Source organism: Eurosta solidaginis, chromosome 2, assembly GCF_040869045.1.
Source record: "Eurosta solidaginis isolate ZX-2024a chromosome 2, ASM4086904v1, whole genome shotgun sequence".
NCBI lineage: Eukaryota > Metazoa > Arthropoda > Insecta > Diptera > Tephritidae > Eurosta > Eurosta solidaginis.
This window is the reverse complement of record NC_090320.1, coordinates 181,089,419-181,115,761: the sequence shown is the minus strand read 5'-3', so window position 1 is coordinate 181,115,761 and position 26,343 is coordinate 181,089,419. Positions and strand designations below refer to the sequence as shown.

The 26,343-nt window shown below is 36.9% G+C and overlaps 1 protein-coding gene across 15 annotated transcripts in view; it reads left to right on the top strand.

The window, feature by feature from the left end:
- The window catches only part of LOC137240363 (uncharacterized), a 424,852-nt gene that overhangs the window by 233,643 nt on the left and 164,866 nt on the right, over positions 1-26,343 (top strand). The window contains exon 6 of one of the 15 annotated variants that reach the window (XM_067766498.1): positions 16,092-16,188. The exons of the other annotated variants lie outside the window; for them this stretch is intronic. Coding sequence (XP_067622599.1) covers positions 16,092-16,188 — 97 coding nt within the window. The remainder of the gene's footprint in view (positions 1-16,091; positions 16,189-26,343) is intronic. 15 annotated transcript variants of the gene reach the window in all.

Below are 26,343 nucleotides of genomic sequence, written 5' to 3'. Positions count from 1 at the left end.
TTCCTTTATATATGTACAACCAACCGTTATCCAATCAAACTTAATATACTCTGTGAGCTCTGCTCAACTGAGTATAAAAATTTCATGCCTAAAAAATACTCAAAATGTTTACCAAAATACCCAAAAGTCCTTCTAAAATACATAAAAAAAAAATAATTCCAAAATACACAAAAAAAAGTCCAGACTTTTTTTTTTTAATTTTTAATGAAAACGTTTATTTAATAATATAAAAATTCATTTACAATTGCTCTAAAGGCCGTTTTATCCTACAATGTTAAGAATACATCTGTCAAAAGGACTTTTTACATTAAATTTGTCTTTATCGCAGAGACAAATTTTAAGATAAAACGGTCTTAAAGTTATTAAATAACATAAATAATAATTATTTGTAATCACAACTATTTTTAAGTATTTAGTAAGCTAAAAATTTTTTTAAATCAATGAAAAAGGAAATACAAATAACATTGAACTAAAATTACTAACAGCATAATATTCGGATTTTTTACGTTAAAACGGCATTTGTTTATTTATCAGCTATTTCGAGCTTCTAAAAGGGCATCTCCATTAAAAACCAATCAATCCATAAGCTAACTTTTTCAAATCAATTAAAACTAAGGACTATTGGGATAAGTACCTTTTTAATTCTATTATTTAATAAAGGAACTATTAGCTAGTAGCCTATAGGTATAGAATAATACTTAAGGACTAAATCTTCTTTATTCATAATATGTATGTTCTCATCTATAAGTCGAGCTACTAAAATACCTAATCCAGATGAGGATACAAGGGGCTCTATAAAAACGTTTCCAAACTTTTGTTAAAACTCGACCTACGAAACTATTTTCGTTTTGTTGCTCAAAAGAACTGGAAATAAAAAGTTAATTGTTTTGCAGTTTTAGTAAATGGGGAATTCAGTGGTATAATAAATATGTATCAACTCGAAGGTATTTTTATAAGCTACTTTGTAGTTGCAATCATGTTAAAATTCTTTAACTAGTTTTGAAAATATTTCAATTTTAAAAAACGATGGTTTGAAATTTTGACGTGGAATTACCCCTAAAGCTTTCTTGGACATTGCCGGGGCTTTCAATAATGTTGCAAAATGGGCGATTATGGATGGTCTTAATTACATTAAAGTACATCCTGCCTTAATCAGATGGATCGGCTGCATGTTAAATTGCAGAAAGATTACATCACAATGGGGATTGTACGAGGCCACGAAATCAGTGGACAGGGGCACGCCGCAGGGAGGGGTGCTATCACCTCTGCTGTGGACACTGGTCATCAACCAACTGCTCAGGCAATTCGATGAGGGACCCGTAAAACTTACGGCTTACGCAGATGACGTTGCAATTGTCATAAGTGGAAAATGCCTTCCAACGATTAGTTCTTTGATGGATCGGGCGCTTCGGGATATTCATACCTGGGTATCTAATGTCGGGCTGAAAGTCAATGCGGAGAAGACGGATATGGTCTTGTTTACAAAGAGGTACAAGGTCCCAAATTGGCCAGGCCTAAGTTAGGAGCGGTGACCTTACAGGAGAAACCTTGCACAAAATATTTAGGAATCATCCTAGACAGTAAGCTGTCATGGAAGCTCAACGTGGAGGAGAGGGTCAAGAAGGCCTCAACGGCACTCTATGCATGTAAAAGAATGCTGGGGTGTACGTGGGGCCTATCGCCCTCTCTTTCTCATTGGGTTTTTACAGCGATTGTAAGCCCTATTCTATACTATGGAGTTCTTGTTTGGTGGAAAGCCACACAAAAAACAACATACCTCAAAAAATTAGAGGGGGTATGCAGACTATCGATGCTTTGCATTACGGGGGCCCTGAAAACAACCCCGACGGCTGCACTGTATGCCATTCTGCACATTCCACCTGTAGACCTGGTAGCAAAGAACAAAGCGTTAACGACCGCAACCAGGCTCGATGCTTCGGGGCAGCTTGAGCGCAGACCATATGGCCATAGTAGTATAGCGTCATCAGTCACAAGACGAACAGACTACATGATTCCCTACCTGCACTTTGAGAGAGATCTTAAGGCCACAATAGAGGTGGACGGTTGGCGCAAGGGTGCGCAAATGGCGGACGAGGCGATACATGTGTACACCGATGGTTCCAAAATAGTGGAAGGAGTAGGGTCTGCGGTATACTGCGCTGATCCGGAAATAAGCAGATCCTACAGGCTCCCGGATTACTGTAGCGTTTTCCAAGCGGAAATATTAGCCGTAACCAAAGCAGTAGAAACCCTGGAAGAGAAAAGCATAAGCTGCAACCATGTTAACTTTTATATTGACAGTCAAGCAGCAATTAGGGCAATAATCTCGCATAGCACAGTATCTAAATGCGTGTTAGAGTGTAAGCAGTCTCTGGAGAGAATCGGGACAGGGAGAAGCATACATCTATATTGGGTCCCAGGGCATATGGGAATAGATGGGAATGAAAAAGCGGACGAATTAGCTAAAAAGGGCGCATCCCTTGAAGCTTGCTCCGTAGACGTCCCAATTAGATTGGGCGAGATTAAGCGAAGGCGAGAGATGCACATGATCGACCAAGCAGGAAAGGCGTGGGTTCAAGCGCGGGGCTGTAAAGTGTCGAAGATTATGTGTAGGTCTTACAACCTTAGACTAACACAGTTGCTTCTATCATTAAAAAGAGAGGACCGTAGACTCATGACCGGTATTCTGACTGGACACTGCCTTCTGGCGTCACATGCCTTTAAATTAGGCTTGGTCAGTGATAGCAGGTGTAGGAAGTGCGGGTTGGAGGAGGAAACGATCGAGCACGTTCTGTGCTCGTACCCTGCACTTGCCAGGCTAAGACTCCAGCTATTAGGAGTGATACAGCTGTCAGATCTAAAAGCAGCAAGTGGCTTAAGTCCTAGGAAGCTTCTAGTATTTGCCAAGAGGACGGAGTTATTTTATAACATAGGTCCTGGTCTTTGATAGGGTTTTTCAGTTTGGTCGTTAAAACAAACTTCTGGTAACACTACGGACTCAATCAGTCTATGTGAGGTCCTCATGGACCGGCCAGTTCAACCTACCTACCTACCCCTTCTATTTGCACAAAAAAACACACCTTTGGAGTCAGTGGAAAGTTCTCTTTAAAGCCCAATTTTTCTCTTTTCTTTATGACAAATGTATGTATGGATTTGTTCCAACAAAATACTTTAAGTGCACCAATTTTAAATCATTTCTTAAGTTATCAGCATTTTCTTTTTAAAAAGATTAAGCAATAAAGCCTACAAATATATCTCTTAATAATATATATTTTACTAGTCTTTACCCGCGGCCTCGTCCGCAAGGAGAAAACAAAATATATGTGCTATTCACGCTAGCTGCTTATCGAGTTATCTGTTTAAAAATATATGAGCAATTAACGTTAAACGGTTTATGAAATTATCTGTTTAAAAGTGTTTTTTGTCTAACTTTTTTATTTTTGTATTAGAGTAAAAAAAGAACTAAATGAGATGATGACCTGATAGGATCTCCAAATGATCCCGAATAAAAGGCACGAAATGACCCCGACGATATCACGGACGGATGCCGAAAATCATCCAAAAATGATCCCGGAAAAAATCCCCAAAATGACCCTGAAAGGATACCGCAAGTCCCGAAATTACCCTGACGGGATCCCGGACGAATCCCGAAAATCATCCAGAAATTATCTCGGAAGGGTCCCGAAATGACCCCGACGGGATTACAAATAAGGTGGAGCTAATGCATGTAGCGTAAGGCAGCAGGCGCGTTGGAGCGAATGAAGAGTTACAAACAAACAAAAAGTTAAAGGTAATTAAAGCGTATTAATAACAAGTAAGGAAGGTTAAGTTCGGGTGTAACCGAACATTACATACTCAGTTGAGAGCTATGGTGACAACATAAGGGAAAATAACCATGTAGGCAAATGAACCGAGGGAAACCCTGGAATGTGTTTGTATGACATGTGTATCAAATGAAAGGCATTAAAGAGTATTTTATGAGGGAGTGGGCCATAGTTCTATAGGTGGACGCCATTTAGGGATATAGCCATAAAGGTGGACCAGGGGTGACTCTAGAATGCGTTTGTACGATATGGGTATCAAATGAAAGGTGTTAATGAGTATTTTAAAAGGGAGTAATCCTTAGTTCCATAGGTGGACGCCGTTTCGAGATATCGCCAAAAAGGTGGACCAGGGGTGACCCTAGAATTTGTTTTTACAATATGGGCATCAAATGAAAGGTGTTAATGAGAATTTTAAAAGGGAGTGGGCCTTAGTTCTATAGGTGGACGCCGTTTCGAAACTTTTCGTTTTCTTCTACTTAATATGGTAGGTGTCACAACCATTTTATAAAGTTTTTTCTAAAGTTATATTTCGCGTGAATAAAACAATCTAATTACCTTACCATGTTTCATCCCTTTTTTCGTATTTGGTATAGAATTATGGAATTTTTTTCATTTTTCGTAATTTTCGATATCGAAAAAGTGGGCGTGGTCATAGTCGGATTTCGTTCATTTTCCATACCAAGATAAAGTGCGTTCAGATAAGTACGTTAACTAAGTTCAGTAGAGATATGTCGATTTTTGCTGTAGTTATCGTGTTAAGGGCCATGCGGATGGACAGACGGACGACTGTGTATAAAAACTGGGCGTGGCTTCAACCAATTTCGCCCATTTTCACAGAAAACAGTTATCGTCATAGAATCTATGCCCCTACCAAATTTCACAAGGATTGGTAAATTTTTGTTCGACTTATGGCGTTAAAAGTATCCTAGACCAATTAAATCAAAAAGGGCGGAGCCACGGCCATTTTGAAATTTTCTTTAATTTTTGTATTTTGTTGCACCATATCATTACTGGAGTTGAATGTTGACATAATTTACTTATATACTGTAAAGATATTACATTTTTTGTTCAAATTTTACTTAAAAAAATTTTTTTTTAAAGTGGGCGTGGTCCTTCTCCGATTTTGGTAATTTTTATTAAGCGTACATATAGCAATAGGAGTAACGTTCCTGCCAAATTTCATCATGATATCTTCAACGACTGCCAAATTACAGTTTGCAAAAGTTTTAAATTACCTTCTTTTAAAAGTGGGCGGTGCCACTCCCATTGTCCAAAATTTTACTAATTTTCTATTCTGCGTCATAAGCTCAACTCATCTACCAAGTTTCGTCGCTTTATCTGTCTTTTGTAATGAATTATCGCACTTTTTCGAAATTTTCGATATCGAAAAAGTGGGCGTGGTTATAGTCCGATATCGTTCGTTTTAAATAGCGATCTGAGATGAGTGCTCGGGAACCTACATACCAAATTTCATCAAGATACCTCAAAATTTACTCAAGTTATCGTGTTAACGGACGGACGGACATGGCTCAATCAAATTTTTTTTCGATCCTGATTATTTTGATATATGGAAGTCGTATATCTATCTCGATTCCTTTATATATGTACAACCAACCGTTATCCAATCAAACTTAATATACTCTGTGAGCTCTGCTCAACTGAGTATAAAAACAATTAATGGAGGGAGGATGACGGATGGAGGAGGAGAGCACCACTGATCGTTTTTCCAAAATTGTTTAGATCTCGATCTCTATGAGCCAGATACCAAAAATTATTGATTTAGGAGAAAATTTATTTCCAGTTAGAACAATTTATAGATTTTCAACCAAAGGGGGGGGGGGGGGGGAGAGGGAGCCTCAGGCGGAGGTTGTCACTGCTCACTTTGTAAGCCCTCGACTTATTTTACCCATTGAGTTTGTAATAGTCAGTGTACTTAAGCCAGTATACCATTGTCTTTCTGTGTGCCAAATTTCATCCAAATCCGTCCAGCCGTTCTTGCGTGATTGAGTCACAAAAACAAACGTCTGGACCTCCAAACTTTCGCATTTATAATAGTTATTATTAAGATTAAGGTTAAGATGATGACACCATAAAATCTTCCTGAACTTTGTCAGGGACTTATCACTGAACTGGTTTTGGTGTACACCATGATACATAAATGCACAAGCGCTTGTACATGTACCTATTATAGTGACACCATAAAATCTTCGTAATATATATGTGCATCAGCGCATATGCATCTCTATATTATGGGGACACCATTAGATAATAATACTTTTTTGGAATACTTGATGATGGAAACTTCTGTTGGTTGTTGTCAATGATGGCCGCCTCTTTTGTTAACACTTTTTTATAACTGCAGACCGTTCGAAACTTTAAATTTCCACTTTTTCGCAAATTAGTTGCAAACCGTTCAAAACTTTTAGCTTTTACTTTTTCGCTATTTAATTGCTATAACTTTAAATGTTTTCCGAAAATTTAAAATTTATTTTAACGAGCGCGTCTAATAATTTTTCTTTATTTCTCTTTTTCAGAATTTTTGTAAGCAACACACTCATGTTGTTTCATTCGCACTCATTCTATTTATGGGAAATATTTTCCACCTTGAAAAATATCCCAAAAACTATAATTTTTTGACACCGAAATATTTGATGGTGGTGAAATTTCAGGGGAAAGTGGTTAAAAGTGGGTAGTCATGGTTGGCAGGGAAGGTTTTCCAATTAGCCATATACATATGTAATACTCCTATATTGCTAATAGAAAATACTCGCAATGTGTTTTGAATTCGAAATCAAAACAAGACAGCCTATAAAATTTTTGTGATTGTAGCAGCATAAGTGTGACAAGAAAAAATTTTAATTTAGGTACATTCGATTATTGAATACAAAAACAAAAACATTTAAACCGCAATATATCGACACTCCGATGTTTGGGAAAATGTACCTAGCCTTTTGTAGCAATATAGCAGTATTACATATGTATATGCAGTTAGCAGAAAATTTTTCTAAGCAGGGTCGTCCCTTGGCAGTGTTTGGCATGCACTCCGAGTGTATTTCTGCCATGAAAAGCTCTCAGTGAAAACTCATCTGCCTGGCAAATGCCATTCGGAGTCAGCATAAAAAAAACCAGTCCCGCCAAATTTAGACGCGAATAAGAAAAAAATGTTCAGCCATTTTTTTATTTGAATGCAGTTTGTTTTTAAAATGCCCACAGTACATAACGGTAATTATCATTTCTTATAATTATTGTTCTACATTGCATAATCCGCTGCCAAACTGTGTGTTGTTGGTTATTTAAAATGCAGACGTAAGTATATTAATTTACAAGTGTTCAAAAGTTTTTTCGTTGAGTATTTTTTACTAAATTATGAGTTTTTAATGTGTGTTATTTTTGTGCTGAAAATATATAGAACCGTGAAAAGAAAAGCCTGCCAAAAGTTTGAACCACGCTGAATCACAATAAGTTTTGAAGTTGTACAATAATTCAATATCTTTATATATAAAAGTTATTTGTCAATATGTTTGTCCGCGATGGACTCCTAAACTACTGAACCGATTTTGAATTTGTTTTGCACCCCGTCTGTAGTTTGATCTAACTTTATTACCCCGAACCCGGGGTTTCTGAGGGGGCCCGCGATTTAGAAGTACTAAGACTTTTTTTTAATTCAGGAGAGTCTTTAGTTGTTCCATGTGCAATTTTTAAGCCGAATTTCAAAAGCAATGAATATCTGCATTTCGTTTTAATATTATAGTGAAGTGTGAAAAATAAAAATCTATATATAAAAGGAAAGGCTAAAATGTGCGTTAGTCGGTCGCCGGTGTTTGAAAAAATACGTCAGTCGATTTTGTTCAAACGTGGACCAGGGTACCCCTAAAATGTGTTTATAGAATATGGATAACAAATGAAAGCTGTTGATGAGTGCCTTAGTAGAGGGTAATTTTCATACCCCTAGGTGACTAGGGAATCGAGATATAGGCCAAAACGTGGGCCCGTGAATGCCTAGACAGTGTTTATACAATATGGATATCAAATGAAAGCTGTTGATGAGTGCTTTAGTACAGAGTAATATATTATACCGCTGGGTGACTAGGGTCTCGAGATATAGACCAAAACGTGGACCCCGATACCCCTAAAATGTGTGGGTAATATGGATATCAAATGAACGCTGTTGCTGAGAGCTCTAAAATGATTTTCATTGTGATATTCGATTTAGTCGCATCAACCTAGCAAAACTGATAAATATGCATTCGAAGCCGAAATAGAGACATGAATTAATGATACCCACATACCTATTTACATACGTCCTATTCGATTTTCCTGAAATTTGGTATATAAATTTGCCTACATATATTAGCGTTTACGATCCTTTTCTCCGACCAGAGACGGACTGGGACTGGGATTGGGACCAGTACTGGTACTTAGACTCGGAGTGGGACTGGGACTGGGACTGGAACAAAAGATATAGACTGAGAGAGAGATATAATGAGACGAAGATGGGGATAGATGAAGCGAAAAAGGCGGAGGGAGGAGTGAATAAAAGGATTAGGAAAAAGTGAAGAGGGGGAGAGCAGAGTTAGACGGAAAAAGCTTTTTAAAATGTATGCAGGTAGGCCAAATTTAGGGCAGAACAACGTCTGCCGGGTCTTCTAGTTATTATATATAACTCAAATGAATATTCACTCCCGTAGGTCCCCGTTTTGATATAATGACGATAACAAAGAGGTGGTTGTATGATGTGTGGGTTGCAGAAATTGCCAAAAAACAAAATAATAAAGCCCTTGTATACCACGTGTGTACTGTTTTAGAGAGGGGGTAACTAGAGACGAGGGATTGTATGATGAATGCTGCATAATTGATACAAACGAAGGAATGCGTTCGCTCCTTCAAGAGCCTTAAATTGTGTGTTGATTTCATTATTACTAGTTTACTTCATTATTTTATGTCGTATGTTCGATTGTAACATGATGTAGGCAGGGTGCATTTATTTTGATTTTTACCGATGGCCAAAAAGGCAAAACGTTCTCCAGAAAAAAATTTTGGTTATGCAAAAAGTCTAAGTTCGGGTGAAACCGAACATTATGAGAGTATGAGAGAAGCTATAAAAGTTATACATCTGTAGTTTTAGCTGAACTAACTAGTAATTTCTGGAATTGAAAAAGCCTAGAAGTATGCAACTAGGAAATCAGACAGTATAAAAAGGCGACAACAGTAGAGGCGAGAAATCAGTTTCATTTGAGCTATCAATCAGTTTGGTTATTACGCAAGCTATTTGCTGCAAAGTATAAGTGTTATTGTGAAGTACTTTAATAAAGGCCATTTTTCCATTATTCAATATTGGAGTTATTTATTCAACATTTTAGCGATACGAACGTTAGCAGAAGATTGCAAATAAGGGCAATTGCAGTAAATTCTTTACAATATACATATGGTTCTATTCTGAACTAATTTGTGTTCGAGTTATTGCTCCCGAAACAGAAAATTGCTTAGTCAAAAAGGTCGGTGCCAGGCCCATTTTTTTAAAGTTGAAATTTTTCCTATTTATTGTTATAAATCGACTTGGCAATGAAATACCATTGATATAAAGCTCTTTTTGCAAAGATATAGCTTATTTTATTTGTCCACGACCCTTTTAAAAATCTTTTATATAAAAGTTGGCGTAGTCCTTACCCGATTTCGTTAATTTTTCTTCAAAGCATTCCTTATAGTAAAGGCAACCTCTCTGCCGAATTACGATAGGTTTAACGATTTTTGATTTATGGTTAATAATATTTGTAAAATTGATTGTATCACAAGTGGGCGGTGCCACGCCCATTTTAAATATTTTTTTAAAATTTGTATAAAAAGTCTCAATGTCATTCCACACGTGATATTTCAATATTCTAGGTGTATTATTTACTAAATAATCAGGTTTTTTTGTGTTTTCCAAAATGCTATATATATAAAAAGGGCGTGGTTATCATCGGATTTCGCTCATTTTCAATACCAATCTATTCTGGATCCAGATAAGCTCGTGTACCAAATTTGGTGAAGATATATGAATATTTACTAAAGTAATCGTGTTAACGGGCAGACGGATGGACGGGGGGACATGGCTCAATAAAATTTTTTTTGATAATGATGATTTTGATATATGTCCTGAAGCGGTATTTACTTACATTGAACTTCAGCCAGCAATATTCGAAGCCTTCTCAGTTTCAAGCCGCTATTTCTAGCGTGCAATTCCAAACGTTGCTGTTGTTGTTGTATCGATAGGGACACTCCCCGAAGGCCTTGGGGAGTGTTATCGATGTTGATGGTCCTTTGCCGGGTGCAGATCCGGTACGTTCCGGTAACAAGCACAATAAATGTACCAGCCCGACGGCTCTGGGATGTTAGCACCCCATTTCTGGAATTTTATAACAAAACATATGCCAAATAATTGGTCACTAATTGGTCATAATTGGTCAGCAGGTTTCAGTAATTGGTCAGCATTAGAAAAAATTTTATGGAAATTTTAAAATTTTCATAGTCGGGTGTGGGATGTTAGCACCCCATTTCTGGAATTTTATACCAAAACATATGCCAAATAATTGGTCACTAATTGGTCATAATTGGTCAGCGGGTCCCACTAATTGGTCAGCCATAGACAATTTTTTATGGCCATTTAAAGTTTTCCAAGGGAAAAACAATTTTCCTGTTTAAACACCCTGTATACATAAATTTTCCAAAAAAAATTATGCCAATTAATTGGTCACTAATTGGTCATAATTGGTCACCAGGTTTCGTTAATTGGGCAGCCATAGGAACTTTTTAATTAATTTTTAAAGTTTTCTTTGTTATCGGATGTTACCCTGTTATCGGATGTTAGCACCCCATCGGTGGATTTTGAATTCGAAAAGCATGCCAAATAATTGGTCACTAATTGGTCATAATTGGTCAGTGGGTCCCACTAATTGGTCAGCCATAGACAATTTTTTATGGCCATTTAAAGTTTTCCAAGGAAAACCAATTTTCCTGTCTAGACACCCTGTATAAATAAATTTTCCAAAAAAAAATATGCCAATTAATTGGTCACTAATTGGTCATAATTGGTCAGCAGGTTTCGTTAATTGGTCAGCCATAGGAACTTTTTAATTAATTTTTAAAGTTTTCTTTGTTATCGGATGTTATCGTGTTATCGGATGTTGGCACCCCATAGGTGGATTTTCAAATCGAAACGTATGCCAAATAATTGGTCACTAATTGGTCATAATTGGTCAGCGGGTCCCACTAATTGGTCAGCCATAGAAAATTTTTTATGGCCATTTAAAGTTTTCCAAGGGAAAAACAATTTTCCTGTTTAAACACCCTGTATACATAAATTTTCCAAAAAAAATTATGCCAATTAATTGGTCACTAATTGGTCATAATTGGTCAGTGGGTCCCACTAATTGGTCAGCCATAGACAATTTTTTATGACCATTTAAAGTTTTCCAAGGAAAATCAATTTTGCTGTCTAGACACCCTGTATACATAAATTTTCCAAAAAAAATTATTCCAATTAATTGGTCACTAATTGGTCATAATTGGTCAGCAGGTTTCGTTAATTGGTCAGCCATAGGAACTTTTTAATTAATTTTTAAAGTTTTCTTTGTTATCGGATGTTATCGTGTTATCGGATGTTGGCACCCCATAGGTGGATTTTCAAATCGAAACGTATGCCAAATAATTGGTCACTAATTGGTCATAATTGGTCAGCGGGTCCCACTAATTGGTCAGCCATAGAAAATTTTTTATGGCCATTTAAAGTTTTCCAAGGAAAACCAATTTTCCTGTTTAAACACCCTGTATACATAAATTTTCCAAAAAAAATTATGCCAATTAATTGGTCACTAATTGGTCATAATTGGTCAGTGGGTCCCACTAATTGGTCAGCCATAGACAATTTTTTATGACCATTTAAAGTTTTCCAAGGAAAATCAATTTTGCTGTCTAGACACCCTGTATACATAAATTTTCCAAAAAAAATTTTGCCAATTAATTGGTCACTAATTGGTCATAATTGGTCAGCAAGTTTCGTTAATTGGTCAGCCATAGGAACTTTTTAATTAATTTTTAAAGTTTTCTTTGTTATCGGATGTTATCGTGTTATCGGATGTTAGCACCCCATCGGTGGATTTTCAAATCGAAACGTATGCCAAATAATTGGTCACTAATTGGTCATAATTGGTCAGCAGGTTTCAGTAATTGGTCAGCATTAGAAAAAATTTTATGGAAATTTTAAAATGTTCATGGTCGGGTGTGGGATGTTAGCACCCCATTTCTGGAATTTTATACCAAAACATATGCCAAATAATTGGTCACTAATTGGTCATAATTGGTCAGCGGGTCCCACTAATTGGTCAGCCATAGACAATTTTTTATGGCCATTTAAAGTTTTCCAAGGGAAAAATAATTTTCCTGTTTAAACACCCTGTATACATAAATTTTCCAAAAAAAAATTATGCCAATTAATTGGTCACTAATTGGTCATAATTGGTCACCAGGTTTCGTTAATTGGGCAGCCATAGGAACTTTTTAATTAATTTTTAAAGTTTTCTTTGTTATCGGATGTTACCCTGTTATCGGATGTTAGCACCCCATCGGTGGATTTTGAATTCGAAAAGCATGCCAAATAATTGGTCACTAATTGGTCATAATTGGTCAGTGGGTCCCACTAATTGGTCAGCCATAGACAATTTTTTATGGCCATTTAAAGTTTTCCAAGGAAAACCAATTTTCCTGTCTAGACACCCTGTATAAATAAATTTTCCAAAAAAAAATATGCCAATTAATTGGTCACTAATTGGTCATAATTGGTCAGCAGGTTTCGTTAATTGGTCAGCCATAGGAACTTTTTAATTAATTTTTAAAGTTTTCTTTGTTATCGGATGTTATCGTGTTATCGGATGTTGGCACCCCATAGGTGGATTTTCAAATCGAAACGTATGCCAAATAATTGGTCACTAATTGGTCATAATTGGTCAGCGGGTCCCACTAATTGGTCAGCCATAGAAAATTTTTTATGGCCATTTAAAGTTTTCCAAGGGAAAAACAATTTTCCTGTTTAAACACCCTGTATACATAAATTTTCCAAAAAAAATTATGCCAATTAATTGGTCACTAATTGGTCATAATTGGTCAGTGGGTCCCACTAATTGGTCAGCCATAGACAATTTTTTATGAGCATTTAAAGTTTTCCAAGGAAAATCAATTTTGCTGTCTAGACACCCTGTATACATAAATTTTCCAAAAAAAATTATGCCAATTAATTGGTCACTAATTGGTCATAATTGGTCAGCAGGTTTCGTTAATTGGTCAGCCATAGGAACTTTTTAATTAATTTTTAAAGTTTTCTTTGTTATCGGATGTTACCCTGTTATCGGATGTTAGCACCCCATCGGTGGATTTTCGATTCGAAAGGTATGCCAAATAATTGGTCACTAATTGGTCATAATTGGTCAGCGGGTCCCACTAATTGGTCAGCCATAGAAAATTTTTTATGGCCATTTAAAGTTTTCCAAGGAAAACCAATTTTCCTGTTTAAACACCCTGTATACATAAATTTTCCAAAAAAAATTATGCCAATTAATTGGTCACTAATTGGTCATAATTGGTCAGTGGGTCCCACTAATTGGTCAGCCATAGACAATTTTTTATGACCATTTAAAATTTTCCAAGGAAAATCAATCTATGGCTGACCAATTAGTGGGACCCGCTGACCAATTATGACCAATTAGTGACCAATTATTTGGCATATGTTTTGGTATAAAATTCCAGAAATGGGGTGCTAACATCCCACACCCGACCATGAAAATTTTAAAATTTCCATAAAATTTTTTCTAATGCTGACCAATTACTGAAACCTGCTGACCAATTATGACCAATTAGTGACCAATTAATTGGCAAAATTTCGTTTCGATTTGAAAATCCACCGATGGGGTGCTAACATCCGATAACACGATAACATCCGATAACAAAGAAAACTTTAAAAATTAATTAAAAAGTTCCTATGGCTGACCAATTAACGAAACCTGCTGACCAATTATGACCAATTAGTGACCAATTAATTGGCAAAATTTTTTTTGGAAAATTTATGTATACAGGGTGTCTAGACAGCAAAATTGATTTTCCTTGGAAAACTTTAAATGGTCATAAAAAATTGTCTATGGCTGACCAATTAGTGGGACCCACTGACCAATTATGACCAATTAGTGACCAATTAATTGGCATAATTTTTTTTGGAAAATTTATGTATACAGGGTGTTTAAACAGGAAAATTGGTTTTCCTTGGAAAACTTTAAATGGCCATAAAAAATTTTCTATGGCTGACCAATTAGTGGGACCCGCTGACCAATTATGACCAATTAGTGACCAATTATTTGGCATACGTTTCGATTTGAAAATCCACCTATGGGGTGCCAACATCCGATAACACGATAACATCCGATAACAAAGAAAACTTTAAAAATTAATTAAAAAGTTCCTATGGCTGACCAATTAACGAAACCTGCTGACCAATTATGACCAATTAGTGACCAATTAATTGGAATAATTTTTTTTGGAAAATTTATGTATACAGGGTGTCTAGACAGCAAAATTGATTTTCCTTGGAAAACTTTAAATGGTCATAAAAAATTGTCTATGGCTGACCAATTAGTGGGACCCACTGACCAATTATGACCAATTAGTGACCAATTAATTGGCATAATTTTTTTTGGAAAATTTATGTATACAGGGTGTTTAAACAGGAAAATTGTTTTTCCCTTGGAAAACTTTAAATGGCCATAAAAAATTTTCTATGGCTGACCAATTAGTGGGACCCGCTGACCAATTATGACCAATTAGTGACCAATTATTTGGCATACGTTTCGATTTGAAAATCCACCTATGGGGTGCCAACATCCGATAACACGATAACATCCGATAACAAAGAAAACTTTAAAAATTAATTAAAAAGTTCCTATGGCTGACCAATTAACGAAACCTGCTGACCAATTATGACCAATTAGTGACCAATTAATTGGCATATTTTTTTTTGGAAAATTTATTTATACAGGGTGTCTAGACAGGAAAATTGGTTTTCCTTGGAAAACTTTAAATGGCCATAAAAAATTGTCTATGGCTGACCAATTAGTGGGACCCACTGACCAATTATGACCAATTAGTGACCAATTATTTGGCATGCTTTTCGAATTCAAAATCCACCGATGGGGTGCTAACATCCGATAACAGGGTAACATCCGATAACAAAGAAAACTTTAAAAATTAATTAAAAAGTTCCTATGGCTGCCCAATTAACGAAACCTGGTGACCAATTATGACCAATTAGTGACCAATTAATTGGCATAATTTTTTTTGGAAAATTTATGTATACAGGGTGTTTAAACAGGAAAATTGTTTTTCCCTTGGAAAACTTTAAATGGCCATAAAAAATTGTCTATGGCTGACCAATTAGTGGGACCCGCTGACCAATTATGACCAATTAGTGACCAATTATTTGGCATATGTTTTGGTATAAAATTCCAGAAATCGGGTGCTAACATCCCACACCCGACCATGAAAATTTTAAAATTTCCATAAAATTTTTTCTAATGCTGACCAATTACTGAAACCTGCTGACCAATTATGACCAATTAGTGACCAATTATTTGGCATATGTTTTGTTATAAAATTCCAGAAATGGGGTGCTAACATCCCAGAGCCCAGCCCGACGATCTCGGGAAACGATTTGTTATGACCACATGAAACATTTTAGGCCATACCCACCTCCCACCCTCTTGATCCATCAGAAGTTCGTGGTCGCCAGAGCCTCGGCTGTTAATGAAACAGGATTCGCCACGGGTAGGTGAGGTTGACAATTGGGTTGGATAATACATAATACGCTATACAAGAAACCATGCATCAGTAAATATCAATTAAAAAGATGCAACGTTGATACTGAGAATCGCATTCTATATTCCATTCCTTGGTGCATTCATAACTCATATCAAGAGCCGTTATATTAAACACCAACTAATTTTCGAATATTTCGGTGTTTTGTCTCCCAAAAATGAATACAACGCTGAAAAATGCAATAAACTGCATGAATTTTATGAAAGTGTTGTGAATTGTTCCAAAACCGAGTTTGCAATGGAAGTCAAAATGTGGAGAAGGCGAGTCGATGGTCAGAATTTTAAAAACGTGTTTGATGCACTTGAGATGGGTACAATTTTGATTATTACCTACAAAATTTGTATGCTATAATTCTTATTTATCTTATTTTTTCAGATGGTGAATCCAAACGCTTTCGAACGTGTAAATAAGATATTAGGCATATTAGCCGTTCTACCAGTTTCGACAGCAACACAAGAACGCACATTAAAAGGTTAGAATCATACTTGCGGAGTACAATCAGTCAAGAACGTTTGAATGGACTCGCTTCATTGAATATCCATATTGATACACCACTTTCGGTAAACGAAGTACTAGAAGAGTTTTTCAAAAAACCTAGGTGATTGTTGGGAAATAGTTATGCGAAAAATTAGTTTCTTTATGCTGTATGTGTTTAAAGCTTGAATATACAGCCATATTTTACTAACCGATTTTGGCTACGAACCAATTTTCATGTCATCAAAAAGGTTCGAAAAATACCTCACATCTACACCATCTTCAATTTTGTAATTAATAGGCTTGAGATGCCCATTTTACAAGCTGAAGTAAATTTAAGGTTTGAACCCGAATTTGGTGAAATTTGAAGCTTTTAGCTGTTAAAATGGGGCAGAAATCGCGAAAAGTTTATTACTAAACAATCGGTTGTATGAGATATATACTATATATACCACCGATCTCTATGATTTTTTCAAATAACAATATATGCTATATACGTAAGCATATGGTGAAGTTTGAAGCTTCTAGCTGTTAAAATGGGGCAGAAATCGCGATAAGTTTCTTATCTGAACCATCGGTTGTATGAGATATATACTATATATATACCGATCTCTATGATTTTTTCAGACAACAATGTACGCGATATACGTAAGCATTTAGTGAAATTTGAAGCTTCTAGCTGTTAAAATGGGGCAGAAATTGCGAATAGTTTCTAATCTGAACCATCGGTTGTATGAGATATATACTATATATACCACCGATCTCTGTGATTTTTTCAGACTACAATGTACGCTATATACGTAAGCATTTGGTGAAATTTTAAGCATCTAGCTGTGAACCATCGGTTGTATAAGATATCTATCTATAACAAGTAAGGAAGGTTAAGTTCGGGTGTAACCGAACGTTACATACTCAGTTGAGAGCTATGGTGACAACATAAGGGAAAATAACCATGTAGGAAAATGAACCGAGGGAAACCCTGGAATGTGTTTGTATGACATGTGTATCAAATGAAAGGCATTAAAGAGTATTTTATGAGGGAGTGGGCCATAGTTCTATAGGTGGACGCCATTTAGGGATATAGCCATAAAGGTGGATCAGGGTTGACTCTAGAATGCGTTTGTACGATATGGGTATCAAATGAAAGGTATTAATGAGTATTTTAAAAGGGCGTGGACCTAAGTTCTATAGATGGACGCCTTTTCGAGATATCGCCGTAAAGATGGACCAGGGGTGACTCTAGAATGCGTTTGTACGATATGGGTATCAAATGAAAGGTGTTAATGAGCATTTTAAAAGGGAGTAATCCTTAGTTCCATAGGTGGACGCCGTTTCGAGATATCGCCATAAAGGTGGACCAGGGGTGACCCTAGAATTTGTTTGCACAATATGGGCATCAAACGAAAGGTGTTAATGAGTATTTTAAAAGGGAGTGGGCCTTAGTTCTATAGGTGGACGCCGTTTCGTGATATCGCCATAAAGGTGGGCCAGGGGTGACTCTAGAATTCGTTTGTGCAATATGGGTATCAAACGAAAGGAGTTAATGAGTATTTTAAGAGGGAGTGGGCCTTAGTTCTATAGGTGGATGCATTTTCGAGGTATCGCAATAAAGGTGGACCAGGGGTGACTCTAGACTTTGTTTGTACGATATGGGTATCAAATGAAAGGTGTTAATGAGTATTTTTAAAAGGGAGTGGGCCTTCGTTTTATAGGTGTTCGCCTTTTCGAGATATCGCCATAAAGGTGGACCAGGGGTGACTTTAGAATTTGTTTGTATGATATGGGTATCAAATGAAAGGTGTTAATGATTATTTTAAAAGGGCGTGGGGCTTAGTTCTATAGGTGGACCCCTTTTCAAGATATCGCCATAAAGGTGGACCAGGGGTGACTCTAGAATTCGTTTGTGCAATATGGGTATCAAACGAAAGGAGTTAATGAGTATATTAAGAGGGAGTGGGCCTTTCTGGACCAGGGGTGACTCTAGACTTTGTTTGTACGATATGGGTATCAAATGAAAATGAGTATTTTTAACAGGGAGTGGGCCTTCGTTCTATAGGTGTTCGCCTTTTCGAAATATCGCCATAAAGTTGGACCATGGGTGACTCTAGAATGAGTTTGTACGATATGGGTATCAAATTAAAGGTATTAATGAGAGTTTTAAAAGGGAGTGGTGGTAGTTGTATATGTGAAGGCATTTTCCAGATATCGACCAATTTGTGGACCAGGGTGACCCAGAACATCATCTGTTGGATACCGCTAATTTATTTATATATGTAATACCTGCCAAGATTTTAAGGGTTTTTTATTTCGCCCTGCAGAACTTTTTCATTTTCTTCTACTTAATATGGTAGGTGTCACAACCATTTTATAAAGTTTTTTCTAAAGTTATATTTCGCGTCAATAAAACAATCCAATTACCTTACCATATTTCATCCCTTTTTTCGTATTTGGTATAGAATTATGGCATTTTTTTCATTTTTCATAATTTTCGATATCGAAAAAGTGGGCGTGGTCATAGTCGGATTTCGTTCATTTTTCATACCAATATAAAGTGAGTTCAGATAAGTACGTGAACTGAGCTTAGTAAAGATATATCGATTTTTGCTCAAGTTATCGTGTTAACGGCCATGCGGAAGGACAGAGGGACGACTGTGTATAAAAACTGGGCGTGACATCAACCGAATTCGCCCATTTTCACAGAAAACAGTTAACGCCATAAAATCTATGCCCCTACCAAATTTCAAAAGGATTGGTTAATTTTTGTTCGACTTATGGCGTTAAAAGTATCCTAGACAAATTAAATGAAAAAGGGCGGAGCCACGCCCATTTTTAAATTTTCTTTTATTTTTGTATTTTGTTGCACCATATCATTTCTGGAGTTGAATCTTGACATAATTTACTTATATACTGTAAAGATATTAAATTTTTTGTTAAAATTTTACTTTAAAAAAAAATTTTTTTTAAAGTGGGCGTGGTCCTTCTCCGATTTTGCTAATTTTTGTTAAGCGTACATATAGTAATAAGAGTAACGTTCCTGCCAAATTTCATCATGATATCTTCAACGACTGCCAAATTACAGCTTGCAAAATTTTAAATTACCTTCTTTTAAAAGTGGGCGGTGCCACTCCCATTGTCGAAATTTTACTAATTTTCTATTCTGCGTCATAAGCTCAACTCATCTACCAAGTTTCGTCGCTTTATCTGTCTTTTGTAATGAATTATCGCACTTTTTCGAAATTTTCGATATCGAAAAAGTGGGCGTGGTTATAGTCCGATATCGTTCGTTTTAAATAGCGATCTGAGATGAGTGCTCAGGAACCTACATACCAAATTTCATCAAGATACCTCAAAATTTACTCAAGTTATCGTGTTAACGGACGGACGGACGGACGGACGGACATGGCTCAATCAAATTTTTTTTCGATCCTGATTATTTTGATATATGGAAGTCTATATCTATCTCGATTCCTTTATATATGTACAACCAACCGTTATCCAATCAAACTTAATATACTCTGTGAGCTCTGCTCAAGTGAGTATAAAAATAATATAATAAATCTTATAAAATAAAGTCGCTAAATGACATGTATTCACATAACTTCACACAGAATGCCCCGATTTTAAAACGGTTTTTTGCATTTGAAAGCTTAGCTACGTGAGATCGTACAGTTAATATAATTTGAAGATATATATTATAGGAGCGTGGCAAATTGCCAAAATGAAGTAAAAATCATAAATAACTCAATAACGGATGGACTGATTTAAAAAATTCTACTTTTCAGTAAAACTTTGAAATATTTACCTTCGATCTGCATCAAAAAAAAAAAATACTTGATTCCTTTCTTATATCAGCCTAATTGTTTAAACAAAAGTAACATTTTTACCAAAAAATTCGTGTGTGTGATTGTTCGGTGTCAACTGTGCGAGCAAATTGCTTTTGAGTGAGGCGTGATGCGACACATACGTACATGCATAGAATTCGCTGCGTCCCTGCAAAAATCGCGAGTACTCCATGCATGCATGTATGGAGTACTCGCTATGGACCAAGCGAGTGCTCCAAATTAACCACAATTCATACAAAAAATATGGTCCAATTAACATTGCGATGTCCTAGGACTGCAACTTATACTCCAGCTCAGCATTACATCAGAGTAATACATGGAGTACTCACAGTCCAATAAGCATCGTGTAGTCATTACAATCGTTAAAAACGATAAATGATCGGCTTACAATATGTTCGTGTAGAAACATGAGTTGGTCCATTGCTGCATTACAGTGGAGTAGAATGGTAAGTACTCCAGTGGAACACATGATCCAACGATTTTTACAGGAGTACATTTATATGTATGGATGTATGTATGTATTTTCATATCATATTTATGCGTTGTTGCCAAGTTAATGCAACATAAATGGTTAAGAATGCATACATCTCTTGAAAAATACTCTTTCGTTAAAAATATTGAACATTTCCTTAAAATTCTTAAACAAAAGTTTAATTTTTTGGTATTTTTGCATGTATCACTATCACTATCAGTACATATTATAAAACAAAGTCGCTTTTTCTGTCCCTATGTCCTTTTGAATGCTTAAGCCTTTAAAACTACGCAACGGATTTTGATGCGCTTTTTTTTAATAGATAGAGTGATTGAAGAGGAAGGTTTGTAGGTATAACAACATCCATTAAATAGTGGAGAAATACTGTTATTTTTGAAGTTTCTAATGTGATGTAAGCATAAATATAAAAGAAAGTGGTGTTAGTTAAACTCTTTATAACTCAAGAACGGATGAACAGATTTGCTGAAAATTGGTGGAGGGGTAGCTTAGAACCAGGAGACAGACATAGGATACTTTTTATCCCGTTCTGGCTAGGGATGTGTTTGTACAACAAGGGAAGCTGTTTATGAGTACTTTGATACGGGGTATTTTTCGTACCCCTGGGTGACTATGGTCTCCAGGTATAGGTAAAAGCGTGGATCAGTGTAACACTAGGATGTGTTTTTACATTATGGGTATCAAATTGAAGCTGTTGATGAGTGCTTTAATACAGAGTAAGTTTTATACCGCTGGGTAACTAGGGTCTCGAGATATAGGCCAAAACGTGGACCCGGATACCCCTAGAATGTGTGTGTAATATGGATATCAAATGAAAGCTGTTGCTAAGAGCTTTAAAGTAATTTTCATTGTGATATTCGATTTAGTCGCATCAACCTGGCAAAACTGATAAATATGCATGCGAAGCCGAAATAAAGACATGAATTAATAATACCCACATACCTATTTACATACATACGTCCTATTCGATTTGCCTGAAATTTGGTATATAAATTTGCCTATACATGTTAGTATTTTCCATCCTTTTTCCGGGAAGTAGACCAGAGACGGGCTGGGAATGGGATTAGGACTAGGACTGGGACTGAGACTCGGAGTGGGGCTCGGAATGGGACTGGAACAAAATGCATACCACCCTCTGGGACTGGCAATAAGGGATTAAGAAGAGTGGGAAAACTTCAGAGAAGGGAAAAGAGGGAAGGAGACTAGATAAAGAAGAGATAGAATGAGACGAAGATAGTGATAGGTGAAGCGAAAAAGACGGAGGGAGGAGTGAATAAAAGGATAAAGAAAAATTGAAGAGGGGGAGAGCAGAGTTAGACGGAAAAAGCTTATTAAAATGTATTCAGATAGATAAAATTTAGGTCAGAACAACGTCTGACGGGTCTGCTGGTATACTATATACACAACCGATCTCTATGATTTTTTCAGACAACAATATATGCTATATATGTAAGCATTTGGTGAAATTTGAAGCTTCTAGCTGTTAAAATGGGGCAGAAATTGCGAATAGTTTCTAATCTGAACCATAGATATACTATATATACCACCGATCTCTGTCATTTTTTCAGACAACAATGTACGCTATATACGTAAGCATTTCGTGAAATTTGAAGCGTCTAGCTGTTAAAATGGGGCAGAAATCGCGAAAAGTTTCTTATCTGAATAATCGGTTGTATGATATATACTATATATACCACCGATCTCTATGACTTTTTTTGAAATTTGAAGCGTCTAGCTGTTAAAATGAGGCAGAAATTGCGAAAAGTTTCTTATCTGAACAACCGGTTGTATGAGATATATACTATACTAGAAGACCCGGCAGACGTTGTCCTGCACTAAATTTGGCCAATCTGCATACATTTTAATAAGCTTTTTTTCGTCTGACTCTACCCTCCCCCCTCTTCACTTTTTCCTAATTCTTTTATTCACTCCTCCCTCCGTCTTTTTCGATTCATCTATCTCCATCTTCGTCTCATTCTATCTCTTTCTCAATCTCCTTCACTCTTTTCTCTTCTCTCAATTTCTTCTCATTCTTATGCATTCCTTATTGCCTGTCCCAGAAGGTGGTATGTATTTTATTCTAGTCTCAGTCCCAGTTCCATTCCGAGTCTCAGTCCCAGTCCTAGTCCTAATCCCAGTCCCAGTCCGTATCTGGATAATATATTACTCTGTACTAAAGCACTCATCAACAGCTTTCATTTGATATCCATATTGTATAAAAACTGTCGAAGCATTCACTGGCCCACGTTTTGGCCTATATCCCGAGACCCTAGTCACCCAGGGGTATGAAAATTATCCTCTGTTAAAGCATTCATCCACAGCTTTCATTTGATATCCATATTTAATAAACACGTTCTAGGGGTACCCGGGTCCACGTTTTGGCCTATATCTCGAGACCCTAGTCACCCAGGAAAATTACCCTCTAATAAAGCACTCATCAACAGCTTTCATTTGATATCCACATTCTATAAACACATTCTAGGGGTACCCGGGTCCACGTTTTGGCATATATATCGAGACCCTATTCACCCAGGGGTAGAAAATTACCCTCTACTAAAGTACTCATCAACAGCTTTCAATTGATATCAATATTCTATAAACACATTCTAGGGGTTCCCGGGTCCACTTTTTGGCCTATAGCCCGAGAACTTATTCACCCAGGGGTATGAAAATTACCGTCTCCTAAAGCACTCATCAACAGCTTTCATTTGATATTCATATTCTATACACACATCCTAGGGGTACCCGGGTCCACGTTTTGGCCTATATCTCGAGACCCTAGTGACCCAGGGTTATGAAAATTACCCTCTAATAAAGCACTCATCAACAGCGTTCATTTGATATCCACATTCTATAAACACATTCTAGGGGTACCCGGGTCCACTTTTTGGCTTATAGCCCGAGACCCTAGTCACCCAGGGGTATGAAAATTACCGTCTCCTAAAGCACTCAGCAACAGCTTTCATTTGATATCCATATTCTATACACACATTCTAGGGGTACCCAGGTCCACGTTTTGGCCTATATCTCGAGACCCGAGTCACCCAGAGGTATGAAAATTACCCTCTACTAAAGCACTCATCAATAGCTTTGATTTGATATCCATATTTTATAAACAATCGGTTGTATGAGATATATACTATATATACCACCGATCTCTATGATTTTTTCAAACAACAATATATGCTATATACGTAAGCATATGGTGAAGTTTGAAGCTTCTAGCTGTTAAAATGGGGCAGAAATCGCGATAAGTTTCTTATCTGAACCATGAACTATGAGATATATACTATATATATACCGATCTCTATGATTTTTTCAGACAACAATGTACGCGATATACGTAAGCATTTGCTGAAATTTGAAGCTTCTAGCTGTTAAAATGGGGCATAAATCGCGAAAGGTTTCTTATCTGAACATTGGGTTGTATGAGATATATACTATATATATAACCGATCTCTATGGTTTTTGAGACAACAATATATGCTATATACGTAAGCATTTGGTGAAATTTTAAGCATCTAGCTGTTAAAATGGGGCAGAAATCGCGAAAAGTTTCTTATCTGAACCATCGGTTGTATAAGATATCTATCTATAATAATAATATAATAAATCTTATGAAATAAAGTCGCTAAATGACATGTATGCACATAACTTCACACAGAATGCTCCGATTTTAAAACGGTTTTTTGCATTTGAAAGCTTAGCTACGTGAGATGGTACAGTTGTTATAATTTGAAGATATATATTGTAACGAATTTGCTGCAAATTGCTCTTATTTGCCCTTTTGCTAGGTTCGTATCGCTAAACTGTTGAATAAATAACTCCAATATTGAATAATGGAAAAATGGCCTTTATTAAAATACTTCACAATAACACTCAAACTGTGCAATGAATAGCTTAATAACCAAACTGATAGCTCAAATGAAACTCCACTATTCAAAATAATACTGCTATTGCTCGCTAGATATCGTCTTATCCGTAACTGCTTGACAACTCAAATCAAACTCAAACTCCTCGCCTTTACTGTCGCGCCTTTTATACTTTTTGATTTCTAATTGCATACTTCTAGGCTTTTCCATTCCAGAATTTACTAGTTAGTTTCGGCTACAAAATCGCCAGCCACAACTACGTGCACAAATTATTGCCCTCTCTTGTGACAACTCAGATAAGATATATGCATGTGTTTGTGCATTGCCGCTCCACTGCTCGTATACGTACATATGTGTAGACGCAATTATTTATTCGTTTATGTAGATACATAATGATTGAATTATTGATGTGAATGTTTGTAGTTTACAGTCTCTCGAGTACACATAGGCGTATAAGTAAATGCATCTGTGTGTGTGTGTGACATCTCTCTGGGCTGCCTTATATATGTGTATACTTGATTTGATTATTGACGTAAATACTGCTTAGCATGGCCTTAGTGATGGTATAGCTTAGTGATGCTAATATCCGTGACACTGCCCTCCACCTAAGTCTGATCGTCCCGATCAGACAAATCTCTCGATCTAAACGCTGCTAATCTTTCCAAATGAACCACTTTCATTTTGGTTCGTGGTTTGGTAGTGGTTTGTATGCGGTACACTACATCGTTGATCCGTTTTACAACTTTGTATGGGCCTTCCCAGTTACACTGCAATTTCGGGCACAAACCTTTTTTTCGTTGTGGGTTGTATAGCAGCACCAAATCTCCTTCCTGAAACCCTTCCGAATTAATTGCTTTATCGTACCTCGCTTTCATCTTGTCACTCATAATCTTTGCTCGTTGCCTTACCAGATCGTGTATCTCTCTCAGCTGTTCTTCCAAGACACCAGTGGATTTCTTGACATTCCTCTCCGCATCGGCATCTATCCCATACTTCAAATCACCTGGCAGTCGAAGGTCATTGCCAAAAATTACTTTTGCGGGAGTTTGGCCCGTTGTGTCATGTACTGCCGATCGGTAGGCCATCAAGAATAATGATATGTGTGTATCCCAGTCCTTATGGTACTTGTCTACTACTTTCCTTAAATGCTCTATTGAAACGATCCACCATACCATCGGACTGAGGATGCAATGCAGTTGTCCGTGTTTTTCGAATGCCCAACTTCTTGCATATTTCTTCGAACACAGCTGATCCAAAATTCTTGCCTTGGTCAGAATGTAACTCCATTGGTACACCATACCTTGCAGCCCATTCGTTTTTAACCACTTCTGCTACTGTTTCTGCTTCTTGGTTTGGGATTGGGTATACCTCTGGCCATTTACTGAAATAATCCATAACCACCAGTACGTATTTGTTTCCGCGGTTGCTAGTAGGAAATGGACCTGCGACATCCATGGCGATCCTTTCAAAGGGTGCACCTGAAATATACTGCTTCATCTAGCCATGACTTCGGGTTTTGGGCCCTTTCGCTCTGTTGCATACCTCGCAATTGGCAATCCACTCGGTGACCGACTGACGGCAACCAACCCAATAGAATCTCGGCTTAATTTTCTCGAGTGTTTTCGTGATTCCAAGATGACCTCCACTTGGAGCATTGTGCAGCTCGCTGAGCACGTCAGGAATCCTCTTTCTGGGAACAACTATCAGTTTCTTCTTGCATTGACCATCCTCACTCTCCCATACTCGATGCAAGCAACCGGATATCAATTCTAAACTGTTCCACTGTGCCCAATATGACTTAGCAATGGGACTCTCTGCTGACATCTCCTCTCTGCTTGGTTTTTCGTTTCGTTCTAGCCCTTGCATAACATGTGAGAGATCTGTATCTTCTAGCTGATACTTCCTTAGTTGTTCCTTGTCCCATTCATCCGTACACGTTATAGTCATTA